General features: G+C 38.0%; 1 protein-coding gene across 3 annotated transcripts in view; it reads left to right on the plus strand.

Annotated features, from left to right (window-relative positions):
• VCAN (versican) overlaps positions 1 to 12,599 on the plus strand; it is a 112,482-nt gene that overhangs the window by 73,128 nt on the left and 26,755 nt on the right. For all 3 annotated transcript variants that reach the window (XM_069776885.1, XM_069776887.1, XM_069776886.1), the window contains exons 8-9: positions 1,908 to 7,367; positions 9,520 to 9,633. In XM_069776885.1, coding sequence (XP_069632986.1) covers positions 1,908 to 7,367; positions 9,520 to 9,633 — 5,574 coding nt within the window. The remainder of the gene's footprint in view (positions 1 to 1,907; positions 7,368 to 9,519; positions 9,634 to 12,599) is intronic.

Genomic DNA, 12,599 nt, shown 5'->3' on the forward strand with positions numbered 1-12,599 from the left:
AGTTTCAATTCTGTAGTCATCTAATAGAGCTGTCATAGCACAAAATAAACACCTGGTTTCATTGGGTAGAATAGAATAGCCAGGTAGAAATGAGGTTAAAACCAAACTTTTCTTGTTGCAATGGGAATGCTGAGCTTAGTGCTGTACAAACTGAATATTTTAGTAGAAATACACAATGCTGAAGGTTATTTATTCTCTATAAGACTGGTATGGATCTTAATTTTTCCCAAGTTGTTTAACAATTAGATCAAAGCCTCAGATTCAGGGCACCTTATTATGCATTCTTTGTAAAACAGACCTGAAGTTGCCATTTACTCTTCAGCTGGATGTTTAGCAAAACAAAGATTCAGTAACTTCATGAGTTTAGCTGTAAACACAGAGTGAGATATTAGAATACTAACTGCGTTGCAATTTGCACACACAAAACGCCCCAAGCCAAAGAATCACAAGCCTTTCACAGTGCTCTACATTGGTTTAATGTGATTTAATATATTCTTTTCCAGAATGATCACCTGATTATCTCTGAGGGCTCAGTAGTCATAGAGGTTAAATGATGTTCATATGTAGAGGAATTAATTCAAACTAATCAAATACTTCACCTGTCAGGTTCTCATTTTTTTACGTCTTGTAAATAGTTTTAATGAGGAAGATTTACTTAAAAATTGTGCTGTGTCATACTCTGGGTATGCCAGAATACTGGCAAATATTCTTTGGGGAGCAATCATTGCTAACAGTGCTGTAAGACAGGAGTCCTGTATGTTGGTTCAGATCTTCTAAAGGCAAATGTTCCATTGGCTATACCCATTTATACCAGCAAACAGTAATTTTGCTTTGTACAAAAAGGTTATAAACATAGACTCAGAAGAAAGATAGATTCTTGGAATAAGATTTCAGCACAAGGTCTCCAGCTTCAAGTCAGTCAGTCAAACCTGAAATTTGGCTTTTTTCTGAGTCTTGTATCCTTTTTTTTTTTTTTTTTTAATGAGGGTAGCATCTATTGTCTGGAACAGAAGGTTTGTAGTAATGTTTGTGCTGAGAGGGCATATTTAAAAAGTGTCTATGGAATTTGGGATCATAAATCAGGGGAATTCATGAGGGCTTCTGCAGCTAAAACCTTGTCTACTTAGAACTTACTTCCTCTTCTTTATCTGCTTGGCCACCTACAGAAAAATTTGAGAGGTTTGTAGTCTGTGGTGTGTGTAAATAATTCAAAGTTAGTTGTAAACAGAAGAAAATAGCTGGACTTTACTCATGTTACTGTCTGAATTCTGACTGATTTTTGAATCTGGGATATTTTTTCTTATTTGCTTCAGAGTGCTTTGTAATGCCAAATAGCAACAACTTTGTAAAGTGAGACTTTATTTACCTAGCGTCCAAGTGTAAAGAATAGATTAACTCATGTAGTTTTTACGGTGTTCCTAGTAATTTGAATTACTCTATACCAAGAATAAATGGAGTTGCAGAAGCATATTCTACATGTCCTATTTTATTTTAGACTTTGCCTGGCTTAGCTTTGTCCAAGTTCAATTTTTGGTAAAGGTTAGCTAGTGTCTCAAATCATTGGAAGCAGTTGCTGCAGGTTGGGACCAGAGTCTTTTGGTCTAAAAATGGTTTTCATCTTGTCCATTTCTTATCTCTGCTGAATAGTCTAGGATAAGTTAGCTCAGGTGTGCATTTGGGACTAAACATGCCTGGCAATTGACAGCATTACATAATCAAGGCTTCAACTAGAAGGTCAAACACGGTGGCAGCATTTAACTTTGTGTCAATAGAAAATTTACTATGTTCATTTTGATTTTTTTGTTGTTTTTTTTTCTCCTATGGATTGCTTGTACTTCATATGTCTACTATAATGCGCAACCATCGCTATCACTTAGGGATTATGAAAAGCTCTCTTTTTTTTGCAGATCATCCGGTGAATGAATTTTTGGATCTGTTCAGTCGCCACATGCTTCCTCATGCAATAGATGAACCCCACATTGATGCAGAATCAGCTCAGACTGAACCCTGTACTTCAGACTCTGTGCAGGATTCATCTGAATATATAATATTGGATCCTTTCTTTCCAGACTTTGTACAGTTTGAAGAAGAGGAAGACTGTGAAAATACTACTGATGTTACAACTCCTCCAGCTTTGCAGTTCATCAATGGAAAGCAGCAAGTTACTAGTGCACCTAAGAGCACAAAAGCTGAGGAAGCAAGAAGTGACCAAATTGAAAGTGTTGCACATTCAAAAAATGTAACCTTTTCTCAAATCAATGAAACAAACACATTTATAATACCTGAAACTGAAGCTTCTGGTACTATGCAACCAAGCAAAGCTGGAGAAGTAATAGGGGCATTTGAAGTTACACAACCAACAGCAGATGTTGCAATGTTAGAACCTGTTTATAGTGGTGAGTCAGAAGTTGCCGCAACAGATAAATCAATAGCCATTACTTCTTCATATGAGCAGTCACTGCAAAAAGATAAAGAGACCATAACATGGGATAGAACTGAGGAGAGCTCTACTAAAGATGCAAAAAACTTGGTTTTGATTAGTAACGAATCTTCTGGAGATAGCTCCACGGAATCTGATTTATCCAGTTCTGTCTTCTCAGAAATTGTGACAATGTCAAGAAAGGAAGATGATGAAAAGAATTCTGGTATAACTTCTGCTCCTGATGCATTTACGGTGGAAAGTTTTGCTGTAACTGCTTCTCTGGATGCAGTTTTTCATACTGCTACGGTAGGCATAGGTGTGAAAGACCTTATTCCAGAAGAGGCAACCTCTACTTCAGATCATTATAAATCAACTATTAAACTTAATGCAAATTCCTCTGTTGAAAATCTTCTGGAAACAAGTAGTCATACAGCAAAGCCTGAGATGAGTGCTGCTTCTTTTAGAGTTCTAGAAGGCTCTGGAGATGTTGAAGAGGACATCACCGTAACTTCAGCCATGACAACGGAAAAAGCAGTAACAGAAACACTTTCAATGCAAGATATTTCTTTGGGCTCTGGCACAGTACTGCCAACAGAAACTTCTGTAACCATTTCAGGAATCACCTCTGCTTTGCCCAGAGGAATAAGCACTCTTTATTCTGCTTTTGATCAAAGTTCTGAAGTAACTGTTGCCACCAATTCTGTGTCTGACTTTATTATGGAGAAAGTAGTTGCCAGCTCTCTTGTAACTGAAAAGAATATTGAAGATGAAAAAGAAATGCAGACCACTGTTTATTCAAGTCAGGAAAATTCAGCTACTGCTGCAGCAGGAAATTTGGAGTTGAGCGAACTTGGGAGCACTACTAGTGAAGTCAGAACTGTAAGTCAAGAGCCCACCCCGTTCAGAAGAACAGTACTGGTAACAGGTACAATAAGTTCTGAAATCAAAAAGGTCACTACCATTCCTCTCTGGAGAGAGAAGAAGCTTTTTATAAATGAAGGATCAGCAGAAGAACCAGCAGACATATTTTCAGGGGGTCCCACAAGAAAAGTGGTAAGTACTGACTCCCCGTTTATTGATCCAGGTTCTGGAGACATAGATGTTACCATTGAGTCTGCTACTTTGACTTCAGTTCCATTAAGACCTGTCACTGAAACACAAACAGAAAAGCACGAAGGAAAAGTTTACAGCATAGATCATGCCTCACTGAAGAATGCAACAACAGAATATGAAGAACATGCAAGAACAGATGAATCAGCAATATCAGTTTCAAGTACTGAGTCAGATGGCTTAACAAAGGAGCCTGGAGTAGCAAGTCAGATGTCCTGGGATGTGTTTAGTACGGGAAACCCAGGAGAAAAAAATCAAGAAACAGAACCAACTTACACAACTCCTCCTGTAGTGAAAACTAGTCCTGGTTCTAGAAAAGAGATAATATCTCATGTTGCACCAGGAGATAAAACTGAAGATTTAGAAATAAAAGAGGTCACATCAACTCCAGAATCAGTGGTTAGTAACAGCCCTCATGACATCATGGTGATACATGGTACTGGCAGTATAAAAGCAGTAGCTGAACCTACAGAAAGCAAAAATGCAAAAGTTGGTTCTTCAACTGTCTCATTAGGCAAGATTCTTCTGATTGAACATGGCTCTGGAGAAGAATTCAAAGGTGACAGCAGCATCACAAAACTAATGTCTAATGGACCTACTGAAGAAATACTTGGAAGTAATTTCTCATTTATTGACCAGGGATCTGGAGGAACAGACACATTCATTGAATCATTTGCAAAAACAGCAGTTTCACCCACTGGGAGACCAGAAACACAAGAGAAGTATGATGAAAAAGTTGTCAGCCCACCGTCTATGGATCACGCCTATACTACTGAACCTGATGAGCTAGTCACGGGTACTGAACATGAAGTAACCACAATGGGAACTGTGACTGACATAAGAATGGAAGAGAAAACAACTGATGAACTGACAGTGAGTGCTTTTCCTACAAAGATTCCTTTGGTGGAAGATATACATTCTGGGGAAGACAGGCCAAGGGAAATTTCACCAAAAGCTATAGAATCTTCTGAAGAAACAACAACAGACCCATTCTTTAAAAGTACACTGGCTAACCATGAACATCTGGGATTTCCAAATGTTCCAACTGTCAGTCCACATTCAGAAGAAAAGGAATTAGAAACGGAATCTCTTAAAAAAATACTTTCGCCATTTAATGATGACAGAGTAACTGAGCCTGTAAAGATTGAAAGGAAATACATAAGCTCTCCAGTTACAGATATAGAGCAAGAGGAGGAGTTGGTACAAAATATTTTCCCTACAAGAGATATTCCCAGATCACTGACACCTGAAGAAGAAAAGCTAACAAATGATGAGGTCATCAGTGATCCATTATTTTCAGGACAAGGATCGGGAGACGACCTTGCTGTTATTCCTTCTGGAGTGCCATTGGCTGTTGAAGAAGTCTTGAGTACTTCAAGTCCTCAAACTTCTTATCCTGCAAGTATGGGACCCAAACTTTCAACTGACAAGATACAAGACTTTAAAAGAGGAAGTACTGAATCAAATGCTGAAGTTACTGAAGACGTTACAAATGCTGTAACTGAGTTGCTGCCAGAAACAGAAGACCAGTTCCCGAGCTCAATGATCACCAGTTCCCCAGATTTATCAGAAGAGACTTCCAAGAGCTTCAGCTCTAAAGAGATTAAAGAGATGACACATTATTTTGTTGCAATTGAAGAACCTCACAAGAAGGAAACTAACTATAGGGGAGGAGAAAATGAAACAGATAGGACAACAGCTACTTCTAAAGCTGTTTCTCAAGAGGAAACTTCACATTTGCTGATTAAAGATGGCATAACTCCTGTTTCTGTAATACTGAGTAGAACTCCTGATCTTGAAACAGAGGAATCGCTTGTCACTTCAACAACAAAAATGCCAGCCAGAGTATTACCTGAAAGCTCTGGAGAAGGGTCTGGCTGGGTTGGTGTTTTGGATTCATCTTCTCCTGATATGATTACTCATTTGCCAATACCCCCTATGTCAAAAGTGACAACAGAGGCACCGATAGATGGATCACAGACTGTGATCACAGGACTAGCATCCCTTTTTACAGAAGAAAAAGAGATTGTGGCAAATCCATCTGCTGTTCAACCAAAGACAGCTACATCGGAAGAACTAACAAGTGATACTGGGATATATGAGAAAATTATTCCTGTGATTGATGATAAAAGAAGTGTTATACTGAATGTTTCTGTTTATGGTGATATTACACTAATTGAAGAACGACTTCAAATCCCATCAGAAGAAACAACGATTATCGATATGGATCATTCAAAATCAATGCCTGAAGATATAATAAGTGTGCAGACAATGCCAAATCCTGTCATACAATCAACATACAGCAGTAATGATAGCATGACAGCTGAAGGGAAGAGATACGAATCAACACCTAAATTTACCATAACCAAAGAGAAGACACTTGGATCTGGTGATAGTCTTTCTTTGGCTACTTCCAGTCAGCCAAGTAGTGAATCTGTAACAGCTGGGCACAGACCAAAATCAGATGACAAGGATTTGGGTTCAGGAAATGCCATGAAGTTTGCAACAGACACTCTTATCACTACCGAACTCTCTGAACTGGGCATTTTCCTTCCTACAGTACCATCAATGGCAAGCCCTCATGTGCCTCATGAGTCTAAACATGTTGTAACAAGCACAACAGAAGACACCTATGAGCTGAATACTTCAGCAAACAACCGAGTAATAGCAGATCAAAGTGAAACAATCTCTGTCTCTGGCTTTTCTGGAATGGGCCAAGAAGAACTGTATGATAAGCAGCCTGTGGTTCCTTCTCTTACACCAGTTTTAACTACTGAGACAGAAAAGTCTTTGACAACTGACATGCTTGATGTAAATGTTGTCACCACACAGCGTACAACCCAACTGACAACTGTATCATCTAGCAAGAATGAAGAAAAGCATCCTACAGTATACACAAACACAAAATCGGCATCAGCAGAGTATGAAGGAACAGATTCAGTGAGCTTTTCTTCTGTACCTCAAACTCCTAAATCCTCAGTAACTGTTCAGTTAGTTAATGGAGTATCTGAGTATCCTGAGGTAATCATTCCAAGTACATCATCATCAAAGGATTCAGATCAGTCCGATCATTCATCAGAAGGTACCTTCAGAGAGGTTAGTTCTGATATTGCAGCAACATATAAACCACCCACTACAGACCTTCTCGACAGAACAGAGTCTTCTCTGCTGGAGTTTTCTCCCAAGCCTGTTTCAGAAAGTACAACTACTGAAAGTACTCCTCACTTTAATAGACTTGTAACAGACAGAACGGAGGAGACTGTAACTGTAACTGATTTGGCTGTTGAGGAAGAAGCTACTGTTTCTGGAGATTCTCCATCAATACACATATTGCCTACTGCTTTTCTGAATTTTGGAGAAACAGTGAACACAGATGTTCCGAAAGTTAGCACAATAGAAGTTGAAGCTTCCTCAGGGACAGTGAATAACCCCCGTCAAGAAGGTGACAGAAGTACTGAGAGAGAGATCCCATGGCTTTTTTCCACACCTGTTTCAGATTCACCCAATACTATTGACAATGAAGTATTTAAACCTGACCAGGAAGCATTTACAATGCCAGCTTCATCTTCACAACCATTGGATAGAAGCATGGAAACACAATCAGCTTTGTTTGGTCGAGAGGAGATCACAACAATTTCTTCTAACATTGCAACAAATGACACTGCCCCTGGAAACAGTCCATATCAAAATAAGCAGTCAACGATAAGCTCTAAGGAGCCAAATACTATTGAACTTGTAACTTCATCATTTTCCCTTCCGGAAGTCACTAATGGATCAGATTTCCTGATTGGCACCAGTGTGGGTTCAGTTGAAGGCACAGCAGTGCAAATTCCAGGTAACTTCCAAATATGATCACTGTCTTATATGTTTGTTATGGTACTTGTAAATGTGTGTCTTAACTCTGATAAGAGGTATGGCAATCAGAGCACCGAATGAAGTAACAACAGAACTCATGAGCCTCAAGCTTTGAAGTCAGCATGATTGTAACCTCTACAAAGTGAAGGAGAATGGGGGTACCAAAACTCAAGTTCAGTGACTTTTCCTGAGTGTTTGCATCATGGAGCTCTGGATCAGACTTGAGGTGACCAGCCAGTTCTAAAAGACAGGAAGGTAACATTGATTGTGGTAGAGAATTCAGCTGTAATTACTTAATTTTCCAATTTCCAACAGATAATTTTGTCTGATAGCTTTTCTTGTGTTGGCATGATGATAGTACTTATACAATTGGTTTATAGATAGGGTTGTTTTATAACATTTTGCAGTTGACTTAGCAGATCCAGTGTGCATTTTAGGATCCTAATTTTCTGTAAAAATTAACTTCTCTTAAGCTACAAGATGACTTTCCAGACAAAAGAAAACTGAGACTTCATGTTTTCAGCCTGTCTGTAGCTTTAACTGGTTGATACAGTGTCTGTCTCATAAATTACAGATCTTTTTGTTAGACATCATTTGCCACAATGTTTTGTTTTACATAATGGTTATTAGGCACCATTTCACCAAACACACAGATGATGCAGGTAGGGTCAGTACAAGTAGCATCGCTTCAATTCATATTTTATCTAGATATAGCTGAGGAAAGAATTGAACTGGCTTAATTTTGTATGGTTTTCTATTATTTTTCCTCAAATAATCCAGATAGGTGTCAATTTGAAAATGTTTACTGGGAAAATACCTAGTCCGTAAGAGGACAGACAGTAAACGCATGATAAACATCATTAGGTTCTTAACATAGCCCTACATGTGCAACTTTCAGTGAAGCAGTCCTAAAACATGCACCCTATTTTGTGGATATGATCAGATTATTTTCAAAACCTCCAAAGCAAGATCTTGCCCAATTAATTACAATCCCATCTTACCTAGATGGGATTTTCTTCTGGAGGCTTTCAACTGAACCTTTTGTTTTCCAGTGACTAGATAGGGAACTTGGTGCTTTAGGAAGACTTCTTTGAATGTCTAACTTGCAAGGGTAAAATAGATGTTACTTATCTTTTAATTCATAAACCATAGTCAGATGTTTTGGAAAAATATAACCAAAAATCTAAACTTTCCTTCTGTCTCTGAATTAACTTAGGTTACAGAACTCTTTCACCCATTTTTTAAGTTCTCAAAGCCAGGGCTTTCTTCTTGTATCCCAGAAGGACTGTCTTCATGATTTTCCTCTAACTCTGAGAAGCTAATACTTAGAAATGGTTATCTAGTGTGTACTTGTGTGAGTGATTGCTCCTAGGCATTAAATCAAATGCAGATACCTAGGTATCTAAACTCAGTTGAAATAAACATCTCTAGAAGGCATAAAGCTCTGCAAGGAAAAGCTGTTTAAATGATAACTCCCATAACAACTGAGGATTTCACAGCAGGTAAGCTTTTATCTTAATGTTTAGTTCAGTTACGAATGTATTCAGTACTTATATTTGTATTCTTGTTTTTAAGAAACACAGGTAGGAAATATGCATGTTTGAAAACATTCTTTCAAAGAAATAAGACTGTGGGCATTGGTTGATCAAATGTAAAACAGTCAAACAACAGCAGCCAGCCAGTATGTTCTGTGTACCCAATCATTCTACATAAACTAACCCTGTTGAAAAAAAACCCCAAAACATTTTCCATTCATTTTGCATATGCTTAACTGTTTTCAGCTATAATTAATTGTCATGTCATGCAAACTAAATCCTCAATAGAATATCATGACTGCCAAATATAGTACAAATTGCTATGAAAAAATATAATTCCGAAAATTATTTATACTGGTTCATAGTAAATGCCAAGTTGTTGTTAAAGTTGAAAATAGTGATGCCTGAAAATAAGCTTTACTATTTTACAAAACCATCTTATTCTCAGTAGTCTATTATGTTAATAGAGTTTCTGTAACTACAGTAAAGCCTGCAACATCCATGCAGAAATGAAGAAAGATTTCTTCTTCCAAAAAATCAAAAAGACACCAGTTCCTTTAAACTACAGTGTCAATTCTTTTTCTACTTGTTTAACAGGCCAAGATCCATGCAAAAGCAATCCCTGCCTTAATGGTGGTACCTGTTATCCACGTGGTTCATTTTACATCTGTACATGTTTGCCAGGTTTCAACGGCGAGCAGTGTGAATTAGGTAAGCTGATGCCATCTAGATACTGATTAAGTCTAGTATAAAGTTTTCATACATAAGAACTGCAAAAGTGGTGTGTTTTGAAGTTGAAGAATACATAGACATTTGAAAAATTCTACAATGACGCCTTACTTGAGAACCATAAAATGAAGGACGTCCCCTTACCCCTTTTGTCTCTCCCAATAAAGTGCATAGATGTGTATGTACACAAACATTAAGACAATTGTAAATGAACTATATGACCTAGAATTCATAACATTAAATTCATAAATACATCAGCTAAAACCAAATAAACATTAATATTTGGGATAGTTCTTAAGAGCTTTGTGTAATTATTTGAAAGAGTGGTAAGATAAACTAATCCCAAATGTGACTAGGAAGCTGAGCACTGAATGCCAGCTTGATATTTTTTCAAGAAAATTGTACACATGATCATAATTGTATACATCTTTGGTATAAGTTAGTATTTTGGTAACTCTTCTAGCTGAGGACCTCTTGGTCCTCAGCTGCCTGTGACATTTGTGTTTACCTGCTATGACTGGGAGCTTGAAGAGACTCACCAGTACAGTTCAGAATAACTAGCTTTTCCTTCCATCAGCAAGCCAAAGTATGATAGAAGTGGTAGTTTGGCTGTTTAGTGTAGAGCTGGTTTAGGCTTTTGAAAATTTGTAACTTTCATTCCCTGATAAAAAACATGGATTTGCCTATTACACAGTTGCCTGCCAAACCTGAAAGAAAAAAACTCATGCAATGTTACTAAAATGAGTTAAACTCATAGAATCATAGAATCATTTAGGTTGGAAAAGACCTTCAAGATCATCGAGTCCAACCATTAACCATGCCCACTAAACCAAGTCCTGAAGTACCCTGTCCACTCGCTTTTTGAATATCTCCAGGGATGGTGACTCAACCACTTCCCTGGGCAGCCCATTCCAATATTTGACAACCCTCTCAGTAACAAAATTTTTCCTAATATCTAACCTAAATCTCCCTTGCCTCAACTTGAGGCCATTTCCTCTTTTTTCTTTTTTTTTTCTTTTTTTTTTTTCTTTTTTTCCAGGAACCTCCTAGATTGTTTAGTCACTGCTGTGTTATATTTCTAGCACATGTCTGGAAAGTTAAAGTCCCCCACAAGGACAAGGGCACACGATTCTGAGACTACTGCCAGCCGCTTGTAGAACGATTCATCCATCTCTTCAACCTGGTCGGGCGGTCTATAACAGACTCCCAGCACAATATCTGTCTTACTGGCTTTCCCTCTCATCCTCACCCATAAGCACTCCACCTTGTCATCAGAATCATGTAGCTCTGTACAGTCAAAACATTCCCTAACATAGAGAGCCACCCCACCACCTCTTCTACCTTCCCTATCCCTTCTGAAGAGCTTGTAGCCATCCATTGCAGCACTCCAGTCATGGGAGTCATCCCACCATGTTTCCGTGATGGCAACTAAGTCATATCTATCCTGCTGCACGATGGCTTCCAGCTCCTCCTGTTTATTGCCCATTCTGTGTGTGTTGGCATAGATGCATTTGAGCTGGGTTATCGAATCCACCCCTAACATCGGCATGCTGCCCCCAGGGTCATCTCTGGTGCACCTAGTTTTATCCCTTACCTCCTTCGAACCTAGTATAAAGAACTCATCATATATAGCTTGGGAGAAAAAAAACAACCCCACCCAAAGGTTGATATCAGTGCAGCACAATTGTCAGGATTACTATGGTTTTATTTGTGTTCAGCAAGACAGTATATGATTAAAAAAATAATTAGCCAGTGTTTTTCTCTGCTTTCCTAGCTCATGTTGATGAGTTTGCTAGTTCCCTAGTGGGTTGCTGCTGGTAGATATCAAGTTTTAGATGTTGCATCTTAAATCTTCTTCTTTGTCAGAGAATATTGCATGCCCTGGTTGCAAACCAGAGGTCAGAGATAATAGTTTTCTCTTTTTTTTTTAGATTATAAAAGAATAATCTGGCCACTTCTTGCCCCCTAAAACTCTTAGTGGCTTATTAACAAATTGGAGTGCGACACTCCACGGCCAGTCACCATATAGAAATATGTTCTGTGGTGCTTAAGAAAGTAAACCTCAGCGTTTTTAGCCCTGGATTCAGGGATGGACTGTATATGAGGCATAAAACATTGATTTGAGAGCTTTCCAAATGACTGAAACAAATAGGACCTAGCATAAAATTTGAACAGAAGTAATTATTTAAATAAAAGTATCTTTAAAAAACCTTTCAGGTGATGCAGCAATTATTCCTAGGATTGCACAACTGCTTGGTGGTTTGTAGATGTGTTTAACTTCTTTCTTATACTTTAATAGTCAATCACTACCAGCAGTTCACTTTGGACTAAGATGTTTGCAAAGTTTATGCTGTGATTGTTTCAGAGAAACAGCACTCATTAGAAAACACCATATGATCTTTATAAAGAGACATAATAGCTTATAACCTGTGCAAATAAATGCACAAAATAATTATATTAAATGAACTAGTGCTCCAATTTAAAAGGCAAAGACAAGGTATTTTAGCAGCCAGAGAAGCAGGGGAGAGAAATGTTATTTGTTTACTCTAGAGCCATAGGCTTAGCAGTAAACTTGTGCATGACTATGAATGTTACTATCTGACTGGTCATTTAGTGAGATTGTCTTTATGATGCTTTGTCCTTACCTTGATAATATTAGACAAGGATGAAATGAGAAATGCAAACCAATAAGATGCCAGGGCATGCTGCTTTGCAGACTGAAATTAGCAGTCTGTTTGATGATATATGATAAGATTTCCAATATTTGAGATTTGTGAAGATATTTGAGGTCTCCAATACTTGATGAGAATTTTTTGTGCCATGGTCACACACTTAAGTCAAATTTTCTGCCAGTACAGGAAAATACTACACACTGCACAGTATCACTTCTTTCTCAGCTACAAAATGAGGAATTGAAGGTCTAGGTTTTAGAAATTAACTCAGGAGTT

The sequence above is a fragment of the Haliaeetus albicilla genome, chromosome Z, assembly GCF_947461875.1.
Source record: "Haliaeetus albicilla chromosome Z, bHalAlb1.1, whole genome shotgun sequence".
NCBI lineage: Eukaryota > Metazoa > Chordata > Aves > Accipitriformes > Accipitridae > Haliaeetus > Haliaeetus albicilla.